This window comes from Aquarana catesbeiana, linkage group LG04 (assembly GCF_042186555.1).
Source record: "Aquarana catesbeiana isolate 2022-GZ linkage group LG04, ASM4218655v1, whole genome shotgun sequence".
In the NCBI taxonomy this organism is placed as follows: Eukaryota; Metazoa; Chordata; class Amphibia; order Anura; family Ranidae; genus Aquarana; species Aquarana catesbeiana.
The window spans coordinates 553386877-553399847 of record NC_133327.1 but is presented as its reverse complement, the minus strand read 5'-3'; the positions used below and the strand labels follow the sequence as shown (position 1 = coordinate 553399847).

The window sequence follows — 12971 nt, the reverse complement described above, 5'->3', positions numbered from 1 at the left end:
CGCGATATGAACAATAGGTAAAAAACGGGCAATCGCGCGTCTGATTTTTTTTATTTTTTATAGTGTGTACACAGCCTTAAATAAGTAGAAAAAAAAAATTACAAAATATGTATATATATATATATATATATATATATATATATATATATATATATATATATATATATATATATAAAAAAACCATAGTAAAACTTTTATTACGCCACGTCTCTCCAGGGAGGAATAAGGTAAAGACAGGCCCAGTCGATGATCACCTATGGAAAATCAAGACTTCCTCCCAGACTCATGGGCTTGAGTCACTAGAGTAGAGTAGAGTGCATGTAAGAGATCTAATCCAGATTGTACAGTCCCTGTGGTAAGAGAGCCTCACAAGAGCAGTGAAAGAGGAAAATAAACCTGGGAGGGGTGGGAAGGAGAAACAAGGGCGGAGAATAGAGAAGTCTGAGGAATTGGAAGCAATGTCGTGCTGATTGTAAAGTTTCAGCAGTAAGCACTCTCTCCCCTTGCCTTTGTTTAATGGGAGCTCTGCCTGTGTCTCTGTGTAACCCGCTCTCCCTGGGGATCTTTGATCAGACAGATGCTCTGTGAATTAATCCAGTATTCAGTCTCAGCAGCTATCCATGATCAGCAGCAGCAGCACACAGAGCCCAGAGTCCTTTCTCTGCCTGCATCATGCTGCTCAGCGTCACCGACACAGTAAACTCTTCGCTGTGATCAGCCCAGACGCGTGTAACATGGATTAGGGCGCACGGTGCAAGGAGCCGGACTTTTACGCAAGTGTGTCTGCCGTCTGCGCTGTGCAGCCTCTGCCCTCTGTGCACGGAGTACACCGAGATCTATTGTCTTCGCAAGTGAGTGTGCTTTGGATGAATGTGGCCATGAGCACGGGGAACATGCTGAGCCGGGGAGAGCAGCTGCCTGCCCTGCCAGGGATGCTGGAGGAGAGCAGCCAGCGGAGGAGCAGGACCCGCAGGAAAAGGAAAGCGTTGCTGCTGGGGCAGATGTGCTTCATGGGATGTCTAATGCTGGTTGGATCATCTCTCTCCTACTGGGCAGGAAAATCAGGTGAGTTCTTCAAGTTCATCCGCTCTAAATGATGCTGAAGAGAACCGGTCACTGCTGGGCTTAGGCAAGATTCTGAATATTCCATTTTTAAGGATTGTTAAGGCACAGGCTAAAGCTGGATACACACTATACAATTTTCTGTAGATTTTTTTTCTTCAGATTTACCAAAACCATATAATATGAGGTCAAACCTTAAGAGTTTCAACTTGAATGCAATCAGGCAGGCCCTTGCACTACATGGTTTTGGTAAATCTAAAGGAAATCAGACAACAAAAGTTGTACAGTGTGTATGGGGTCTAACTGATGAAGGATTTAGGAAGTATGTACAAACAGAACTATCGCTCACGGCACACGTTACAACCTGATTGCGGAATCTCTTTTAGATCTACCAAGCGCTGTGTAAAATGACGGCGCTATATAAGTACCTGTAATAAATAAATAAATAAAATGTAGTTTGAGGGTCTGCTTGATTGATAAACAAGGTATAGTCCTCATATTACACAGTTTTGGAGAATCAAATGTTGATTGTATGGAAAGATTGTAAGGTATATGGTGACCTCTATGATAGGGACTATTACCGACCTCCTGCTGAAGATGCTACTTGGCTGGGCTCTAAGTTTTTAGTTCCCAGACAAGTAAAGTCACAGTGAAGTGATAACTTCTGATGTGCATACTTGTTCCATCTTAGTGACTGGAAGGTCATTGTGGCAGCCTTTACAGTTTATTTTTTCATTACAGGTTTCTCTTAACTTACTCTGTCTATGGATGGCTGTAAGTCCTTAGATTTAGAGTGTGGATGACAAAATAGTAGTGAAGAAGAAGTTAATGAACTACCAGGGTTCTGTGTTTAGAAGTGTTATGCCTACTTAGGAGCTGGAATACAGCATCTGTTCTGAACAAGAGTTCAGGCAGCAATCATTTAGTGGACCTTCTTACCTCCAAGAGTTTCTCAAACTGACCATAAATTGACCTTCATAGGTAAGCCTGCATTAAGGTCAAATGGTTAGATCAGCCTTGCTCAACCTCATTACCCCAGAAGAACCCTCAACATTTTGACCTTATAACCCCAAGGAACCCTTGACAATTTTAGTGTCTCTGGGAACCCCTGCTAAAATTAAATAATTGAAGTCAGAAGAAAGAAGGTCCCTTACATTGATGGTCAGCTGGTAGAATGTTTTTGTTAGAGTGCTGATCAGAATGCCACCCTTAGCCAGCTAAAAAGATAATTGGTGTCATTCTTTGTTTAAAATAGATAGACTTGTGTCTTTTTTCAACCTAACTATGTAAATTATGCTGATTTTGGAAAATGCCAATTCTGCAGGTACTCTTGAGTGGGAGGTCAATCAACCAGATTGAGGAACCACTTTCAACCTCTGGAGGAACCATAAGGTTCCACAGAACCCTGGTTGGGAATGGCTGGGTTACATTCTCATATAGGTCCACCAATGATTGTCTTTAAACTTGATTACTAGGATACCTGCCTTGTGTTGAGCTGACTTTAATGGGTGACAGTACTGCCAGAGAAGATGGCACTAACCCCTTCCCATCACACTGCCATTAAAGCTTCCAAAAGTAGTTGTCGTTTTATGTTATCTAGAAGGTGACAGTTGGCTTGTCTCTAGTTGTGATAGAATTAATTTATGGAGAAAAAGGGGCAAAGGGCAGTTGTACTGTGTTATGCTTTGCTCAGGGTCAGGCTGATATCCACAGTCTTGGTCAGCTGCCTTTTAAAACAGAATGCCTGCCAGAATATGCAACTGCTGTCAGTAGAGGTGCTGAACCGAATTACACAGAACTTGAACTGGACTGAATGACATGTAATTTGCAGTTCTGTTGCAATACCCTAGATCTCCTTTTATTATGCTTAATGCTTAAATATGCTTATGCCTAATTTAATAAGTTATTGTAGGAGAGAAGTATATTTTTCAATCTGCTAAATTTACAGTATGCTCAAACTCTACTTGTATAGGAAAGTCTTTTAGCTAGTTCATGGGAGATCTTTACTCTTCTTATAAGCTTTGTGTGTATCTATATTAGACAGAAGCTCCTGGGTCATGGCTAACTCTTCTAAATAATGACATTTTGTTGTACCTTTAAAAGGAAAATGACCAGCATGCTGGAGACGATCTGCCATTAAGACTAACAAAACTGCACTGAAATATTGACCATCCGGGGTGCTAAAATGATGCGTTCTTTACCCAAGATTCGATAAAATCTTTCTGCCTATATATACCTTTTAAAGAATCTGAATCTGTCCATATGTGGTGCTCATTCATCACCTTGGAGGTTGGCAAGGCTCAGTATTTCACACTAGGTAAAACACTTTGACGTGAAATAGATGAAGACTTGTTACTCTAATGGTATAGGTAGGTGAACTGATAGTAACAGCTGTGCCCCAGAATTAACTATGTCACTGCTGCAGCTAGCCATGGTTCATTAAACACTCTTATACAAACTACCGGAATTGGTTTCTTAAAGGAGAATGTCACAAAAAATATTGCATTCTGATAACTGCATGAAATACATATCTAATAAAATAAATATTATTCAGTATATGATTTTTTTTTTTAGTTTACATGCCTTTTAATTATATATTTTTTTCACATTGACATGTAGATTGTAAGCTCACATGAGCAGGGCCCTCTTGTCTTAAATTATATGGTAACGGTACCACACCTGCTAATTTTAGAAAGCACAAACTAGTAGCCCTATATAAATCCTGTATAATATAAATAATAGTAATAATAATATTAATGATAATAGACTAATACTACTTCTTCTACTACTACTATTAATGATAATGATGATGATATTATTATTAGTAGTAGTAGTAAAAATAATAATATTAATAATAATATATTTATGATAACAATAATTATCAAGCTGGCAATAAAAAGTGACGGGTTGAGAGCTTGAGTGGTTGCAACAACAATCTTTAATAAGATTTAATTTAAAATTACCTGTAATAAATAAATAAATGATAAATAAAATGTATTGTAAATAAAAGATGACCTCTGTAAGCCCTCATATCAGTGTTATCATTTTTTTCTTACCAGTGACAATATCAATTTTGCTGGCGAGCTTGGTCTTCAATAAATCTGGAAAAACTTATAAAGGCATTTAAATATATATATATTATACTGAATACTGTTATTATATTAACCACATACAGTTAATAGAACTCAATATTTTTGTGATTTTTTTTTTTTTATGGCCATTTATCTTTCTCTTTAGCTGAAAGGTCAGTGAAGACCAAGGTTTATCATGGCTGTATCAAGTGAAATGATAGAGCTTTGCTAACATATGAATGACTTCCTCATTTACTTTCTTATAAATGAGGACATCATTACTTTTCCAATCAACCTATACAATCATTCTCTTTCCCTTTAGTAATATTACGATAAATAAATTGCCCTAGTGAGCTGAAAAAAAAAAAAAAAAAGCTGACATGTCACGCATGTTTAAAGTGATGCTATCTTTAATGTAGATGAGCATTTGGGAGCACTTGTCTTGTGGGGACACTGTGTTACAATTCCCAGTGCTACCAGTGCTCTTATTTCCAAGGATGTGATTCATGTTGACACAAATTGCTGAAGGAGGCCCAGAAGACTGACACGGAATGACGAAGAAAGTGTTTTGTGATCAGGTGAAAACGACATTGCTCTCTACACAGCGTATTTGCAGAAAGCAGCTCCTTTTCCAGCGGCTTGACAATGATCATGTCTTCTGAGACTGGAAAAAAAAAAATGTTTGGATTGACAGCCGACAACGTTCCTGTAACCTTGTGGTTAAAGCGTTATGAAGTGAAGGACAGGTGTAGAGGGCCGAGCACGCCAAGTGGGAGGCAAGGCATGGCAAATCCATAGGGGGGCTGTCAAAAATAACTGACCTAGAAGCCGGGGCTACCTGTGGCTGTCCAGCTGTTTCGCAGCTACAACTCTCCCTGGTTGTTTGGTTAATCGTGGGGGTGTTCGCTCAACAGCTGAAAAAACCGCAGTATTCCTAGCCGTGACCTATATAAAACACTGAGTTTGCAAAAACAGTTTTGGGGAAAAAAAATATATAAGGAATGATTCTAAATGCCAGGATTCAGCCAGCATCAATTACATGCATGAAAGAGAGATCAGACAAAGCTTATGGATTACATTTGTCTGGCCAAAGACACTCATAGCTTGATACAGCGTGCTGCGCGGAGTAGTCTGCAGGGGTGATTGTGAATATGGACCCAAAAATATAACTTTTTTATACTGCACTTGGGGCAAGTCTCAACTTCCAAACACTTTTTCTGACAGCTTTATTTTTGTTAATGACTTCTACAGTATATGCTCCTCATTTTACGTGTTTGTAGATAGCAAGTACTTAGGGTTCCTATAAAGAGTAATTATTATTATTATTATTATTATACAGGATTTATCCCAGATAGCAAGCAATTGTGCTGCAAATTTGAAAATAACTTGCTAAGCTATTGCTAGACTTGCCAGGCTTCACAAGTTTGTTGCACAATTGCAGCAAGTCCGCATTGCATGACTCCGGATCAACGTTCTTTGCAAACATTCTGCTCCAAGTTCTGGTTGAGTTATGTTGTGCAATAGTCATCCCACCACAGGGGTCACTGTGGCTGAATTTTCATGCAGTAGACTTGTAGAGCTCTTGCTGTAGACTCACCACTGCAACTTTGCTCTTTCTAGGGACTTGCCACGCAAATTTGCTACAAATTATAAAAGTTTCAACAAGAACTTGTGCTTTAAGTGCTCTGCAAGTGTACAACTTGCCAGTGAATATGTGCAGCAAGTTAACAAGACTTACAAGTCAGCACTGCCATAAATTTGTGGCAAGTTATCCTTACTATCTGGGATATAGCGACAACAGTTTACGTAGTGCTTTACAACTTGAGGGTGGACAGTACAAATACAATAGACTTTAATACAATAGGAAACAGAGGGCCCTGCTCGTTAGAGCTTACAATCTAAGAAATGTAATCCTAAACATTAAAATCTCATATAAACTTAAACATATTAACATCATTTTAAAAGCCTATGCACAGCATAAATAAATAATCATATATTTTCTGGATCATCCAGAAGACAGCATAAGGATCCAAAGTAAAAAACGCATGTAATGGGGCATAAAGCGTTAAAAAGCATACATGCGTAAATTCATTCTAGTGGCTAGAATAATAATCTATTCTAGGCACTAGAAAAAATTGCTAGTACAATTACTGTTTTTTTACAAGTGTTTAAGCGCATACCAAAACACACTTCTCTAAACACAAGACTCAGGCATTTCACTTGAGGCACCCCTCTGACACCCCAAAGGCAGGATAAGCACCTCTAGAGGCCAGGGGTGGGTTAGCGTTTCACCCCAAGGCTGAATCCATGGTTAAAATGGGGGGAAAGGATATTGTGTGCCTGTCACTTTTGTCTCTTTAAAGTTTTATTGTAGAACAGTTAAGTAGGTGACGATTAGGGGTTCCAAATATGATAGCAGATCACTTACAGGCTCTCCAGATCCAGATCAATGTCCACCTTCACAGTGTCAGAACTTTTAAGTTGACCCAGCAACACTGTAAGCATGTTCCCAATTTTCTTTGCGTCTTCCAAGTGAGTCACCAGGCCCTATTAATTGACCAGACTTCTTCCTGGCTCTCTCTAGCAATGGGCCTCCTCCTTAGCACAGCTTCCTCCAGACCAGGCAGGGCGACTTCAGGACCACTTCAACACACGTTAGGCACCAAACCGGGCCTAACAGCAGAGCTCCATCCAGCAGCTCCTCCCAATGTCTCAGTCCAGGGAAAGAGAGAGAGTGCACATGGCCTGTCCCAAACATGTATATCCTTCCCCAGCATGCACCATTGGCATAAACCTCCTAATGGAATGGCTGAAGGAAATATAAATATTCATAATTTAGTTTTGTTTGTGAAATATCATACTATGACCAGTGATACCAGTGACATCTACTGATGACAGTGAGAAATCACAAGCTAATGTAAGCTTAGGGAAAAACCAGGTAAAAAACTATACTATCAGTCTGAGCTAACTACAGCCTAGCCAAAAACTAAATTGACATAGTACCCCCAGTTTAGGACAGGGGGCTACACAGTTTTATGTCTCTAAACACTGGAGATACAGTAAATGCCTCCATGTGCATGGACACTTTGGATTTAATAGAGCTACATTCAGGCACCATATGAATCTAAATACAGCATTTATGGCATTTATACGCATTAGGCCTAATGGGTGTTTTAATTTTTTTTAAATATACATGCCTATCAAAATAATACCTAGCGATTCTACAATGAAAGTATTTGTAGGGGACAGGCCTATAGAGGGGTAAGACCTATACAGAGTGTAAGAAAATGCCAAAATACTCTTCCTCGGATGCAGGTCTCAGGTGATTAAATTTTAAGTCTCTAAATGCTGCTCTACTAAACACAGCTAAATGCCCCCATGTGCACAAACATATTAGATTTAATAGAGCTATGCTGTGGAAAAACACTGTATGGGTCTAAACACTGTATTTTTAGCCTCTGTATGCATGAGGCCTAAATTACATTTTCTATTTTTTTCAGTCTACAGTATTTGTTAAAATTATATCTGGTGAATTTACAATGAAGCTTTTTGTTCAGGCACTTCCTGTTATAGGGTGACAACACTCTACCCCTTTCTCCCAGTTGTCTTCCTGTGTTGTCACCTTGTCACACAGGCTGATGAAGACTGCAAGTGGCCTCACACATTATACAGGTTTGCACCACTGTTGCAACCATCAGAAAACCTGCCCTGAGAAACGCAGTCATCACTAGAGTACATGCATGTAGACAGGAAATGGCTGCAATCAGACTGCAGAGGTAAAAAAGGTGTAAACAAGTATTTTATAAAAAAATGTATATATATATATATATATATATATATATATATATATATATATATATATATATATCTCATGCATAGTGTTTTGGCAGATTACTCTTTATTCAGTTAGGGTTGACATCTACTTAATCTATGCAGCTAGCTCTCTATGGAACTTGCTGGGAAAAAAGGCCTCATGCTAGGGTTTGCATCCTGGCTGTAAACAGACACATGTTTTCCATGAGAAAATAAATGTCCATTGCAAGGACGCCAACTTCTTTTTACCTCTTTTACTTGTTTGTATACATTTTATTAGGCTGTGTGTGCCACATATTCACAGTTTCCCGTCCATTCTCAGGCTGTCACTGTCCCCTTGTTTACAGCTGATAATTACATGCCCCAGGCCTACTCTGCTATTGGCATGTGTCTTGGTGCCTAACGGGCAGTCTATGGGCAGCCTGTGGGACATGAGGATAAATTAGTAGGGTAAGTGGTCACTAGACAATAGGAATTAAGTATAGTCACATAAAAAGGGACATGTAAATACATATTGGAGAGTCTAATATAACAATATTTCAAAAAGGGTATCTATGTAATAATAAGGAGCTACAAAAGAACATCTCAACTACAAAGGGGCGCCTACAAGGGGGAGGACAAACCAACATAAAACAGGAAAAATAATTTAAAGTGTATCTACAGTCAAAATGTAAAATTATATATTCATTTCCACATTTTATTTCCAGTATTTCTACCTATTCCTATTAATCTGAACTATCTTAATGTTTGTAAACTTTGTGAGGATCCCCACACATTCACTTCTTTGAATTCTGTGACACATTCACTATACCCTGTTGGTAGGCTATGTCACATATTTCACAGAGCCTGCCTTAAGAACTGCAGATGTACTGAGAGGAGGAGTTTCAGAAGGTGGAGTCAGTACCAGGATCACTGCTCGCATGAAGCAAGGTACCATGGGGTATGTAGTCCTTAGAAATTGAAAGTAAACAGCAGAGGAGAGACTGCAAAGCATGCAGGAAGTTCTGGAAAGAGATGGCCAGCAGACAGGCAGCACTCATGACAGACGCACTCACAACGTGAATGGATATTTTTCTAGTAAGCTTATCTTGCAGGGGTGTCAAATTCAATTTCATTGTGGGCTGTGCCAGTATTATGGTTGATACAGTTGTATCTGTAAGACTATATAAATGTATTTACTCTTTATGATATTAGATAATTGCCTCTGTGTTCGATTATTACTGGTTTTAGTAATAACTTATGATTTAGGCTGTGAAGGGCAGGTCCAGCCCGGCGTGGAGCCCAGTTACATTCCTGTAGCAGATGATACAACTCTGAAAATGAGGCTCACACATCGCTGGTATCATCCAGAAGAAACTTTATTGAAGACTGCTCAGACATAACATGGTTTTGCCATGGTGCTCTGTCTGAGCAGTCTCAAATAAAGTTTTTGTGGAAGATACCCTCCTTTTCAACTGGCATAGAATTGTATTATTCTCATAATAATTACACGCACAAGTCAAGAGTACCCCACCCTCCCTTACATCACAGTGCCTGCCCCTTACTTTGTGCTACTGCCGGGAAGAAGCTGAGGGCGGAGCTGGGAAGCAGAAAGTGCAGGATCTGGAGGAGGACAAGAGGAGGGTGGGAGATAGCTGCCAGAGTCCAGGGGAGGCACAGACAAGGGGATGCTGTGGCTGCACATAGAGGTGCCGGATCTGTAGGAAGAGTTCTGTCTTCTTCTCTGCTGCCGACTGCGGAGGGGGGCAAAGACTAACCTCTCCGCAGCTGCACAGAGAAGCGCAGGATCTGGTGGAGGAGTTCTGTCCTCCTCTCTGCTGCTTTAGGGGGTGGAAACGAGGGGGGTGCTGCAGCTGCCTGAAAAAATGAAAATGTGCACAATTTCTTACCTCTCCTTCTCCTAGTATCGAGCTAAAACAAAACATTAAAGTCTGAAAACACCAGAAAAACATGTACAAACACTCAAAAATGCTCAAAATTGCCAGAAAACACTTGTGCTCGTGCCCTGGACCACTAGACCCTCTGGGACCTCCTCACATTAGGCGATTTGGAATCTCGGGCGATTCCAAACCCCATCAAAATGCACGACATACGTTTGGGTGCCATTAATCTTAATGGAACCCTAAACGTGGTGAGATTCTGTCATGCAACAGGATTGCGTGGCAATCAGTGCAAAGCACACATTTAAAAATTGCACTAAGCTTGTTTCCAAAAAGGAGCAGGAGCTTCTTTTGGGTGACAACCGCACATAGACTATTCCATTTAAGTGAATTAACTGCCCTATGCGGATCATGTGGAAACGCATGTAAATTGCGGTTTGGAAATTGCAACGCAATATCTGCACAAAGCCCTACTGCACCTCCTTGCTTCTCCATCTGTCACAGCCAATGCTGTTGTGGGTGGAGCCTACTGGGTCCCTCCCACAGCTGTGCCCTCTTCACAGGCTATGTAAAGCACAGTGATGATGCCACCACTACTTTGCACGGTAATATCTAGGTTTGAAAAGGCATTTGATGCTCACAAAGTGGATTTAATATATATCCTCTGTGACTAATATATAATGAATAAAATGTATTTATATATTTGAATAAAAGTTTTCTTGCACAAGGTTCAGCTTTAAAGTGAACCTGTACCTGCGTGGACAAAGCATGGCTTTAAAGAAAATAAAATCAACCTCCCTTGGTCAAGTCAATAGAGTGAAAACCTTAACAGTTGTAGGTTTTAGAGAAGAGCTTACTATTGTCTGTTCTATATCCGGTGTTAAGTGTACAATCATCGGTGTTTTATCATGACTTACTATGACTAAGGCTGTAGGAAGACATGTAGTTGTATCCCTATAATAAAAAGTTCCTGGAATGTAGACATGCCGTGTGTAAATAATTTTCTATTATTCAGAACCTGCTGATGAAAAGGGAGTATATGTGTACGCAATCATAGTAAATAAGTATGAACGTTATTCAATCAGTTAAAAAAAGCTAGACCAATATTATTGCACGCAGCAGTAAAAGCAATTAATTTGTCCCAGATATTGTACGCAGTGTATGCTTAGAGATGTTATGTAATTTATTATCACACCTATAACCTAAAAACTTGTAAAGCAGGTATGGTATGTGTGATGTCCTCCTCCTCTACATGCCAGAATTGCCGAGCCTCCTGCTTTGGTGGAGTCATAAAGACAGAAGGAAAATACAGAAAGTCTGTAGTTCTGACTTCAGTTCCTGCATACTCATTCCAGGTCAGTGTCTTAGAAGTTATTAAAGGGACCCTGTCATGATTTGTATGTGCCCAAACCAAATACCCTGCCAGGGTGGATGTACTTACCTTTCCTTCCACCCACACTGCCGAGCTCCAATCAAGAGAAATGGTCCTCCAAATTCTGCTGGGAAACCAACACTTCTGGTAGTATCCATTCCTTGGATCCTCCACAGCTCTCAATGGTTCCTCCCGCTGAACTGCGGTGTTCTGTAATTAAAGATTATGATGTGGTCACTTTCAAGTTTTAGTGAAGTTTAGATAGAATTTTCTAATCTCAACCGTTTTCCAGTGAAGGTGCCCTTGAAAAGTATTTTCAGTCCCGAGGCACCCTAGTCTAAGGCTTGGTTCACATTACTGCATGTCAGGGAACATGCACAGAAATTGCATGCCTTCCCAACATGCAAACAAACACTCTGCTCTTTAGGAGACGCGCAGGAGTGGCAATAATTTTTAATGGCACCCCCACACAGTGGCAAACGCAGTGCATTTTTGGTGTGGCGCAATTTTAAAAAAGGGTCAGGGACTTCTTTCCCTGCATATCTGTGGGTAGAGAAGATCATTAAAATGATTAGGCTGCCCTACATGTAGCACAAAGATGTGAACCAAGGGCTAATTCACACTTGGACAGTAAAACTCCACGGTGGAGCCATGATTTTAACCCCCCCAACTGCTCCCCCTTAGCCACTTAGAGTGACAACAACCAGGGACATACACATGCTGGAAGTATACTGCCAGATAAATGGGGACACACTGCAACCACCCGGCAACAATGTGCATTGCAAACGATTGCTGCATGGTGATGTTGCATTTAGGGGGTTAAAACTGTCAGTGAGGGGGCAACATATTGCCTCTTTACCACCCTTCAAATTCCTCTGAAAAGCAATCGGAACATGGATCACTTTTCAGAAGAGCAAAAGTCCTTGCTGCTATTTTGAACGAGCCCTAGAAAGACATACATACATACATACAGACACATACATACATACATATACACACATACTGTACATACATATACATACATACACACACACACACGCATACACTTTTTATAAACAGGTACTCTGTACCTGCATTCACACCGGGGACTGCACTGCTGGGCCATAGAGGAGGAGGAGTGCTCAGGACAGTGGCATGGCGATGGGGTTGCCTTCAGGGGCACCTGTCACATTATTCCCTGCCACATTGTATCACTGGGGAAAAGTAAACTCAGAGGGCTCCATCTGACCTGGAGTTGTAGTCTTTTCCTGCTGACAAGAAGGGGTGCTAATATACAGTCGTGGGATGCAGCACAGGGCTCCTGGCCACCCGGGCACTCTGATTTTACTTGCCCCCAGTAACACAGTGTGACATGGCATGTTGAGTGGAGAGCAACATCTGGATTTCAGGAAGTGGTAAGAGGTGTGGACAGCAGAGAGGTTCAATGGAGCTGCATAATGTGAGCTACCTAAAGACTACAGAAGAAATGTATGGTGATTATTCAGCGACTGCCTGACTATGTTATTTTGTGTGTGTTACACAGTGCTGCAAGTGCCTGTTGTATGTGCACTACAGCACCACCTCTGGCTGCTTCACAGAACCCTCAGAGCTGAGGGAGACTCATTCTGTAGATCTGTACAGTTCTATGCTGAGGAAGGGGGGCTGGAAGGAAGTTGAGTCTGCACTCAACTGCGGGGGGGGGGAGGGGAGAATGACACCCTGTTTTATAGCACCAGGTGACACCAACCATAGTGATGCCACTGGCTGAGGACTCAAAAAGCCGCCTACCCCTTC

At 40.8% G+C, this 12971-nt stretch overlaps 1 protein-coding gene across 1 annotated transcript in view; it reads left to right on the top strand.

The window, feature by feature from the left end:
- The first annotated feature begins 323 nt into the window (after nucleotides 1-323).
- SLC24A3 (solute carrier family 24 member 3) overlaps nucleotides 324-12971 on the top strand; it is a 528734-nt gene continuing 516086 nt past the window's right edge. The window contains exon 1 of the mRNA XM_073627968.1: nucleotides 324-1065. Within this exon, the coding sequence (XP_073484069.1) occupies nucleotides 867-1065 (199 nt within the window). The 5' untranslated portion in view covers nucleotides 324-866. The remainder of the gene's footprint in view (nucleotides 1066-12971) is intronic.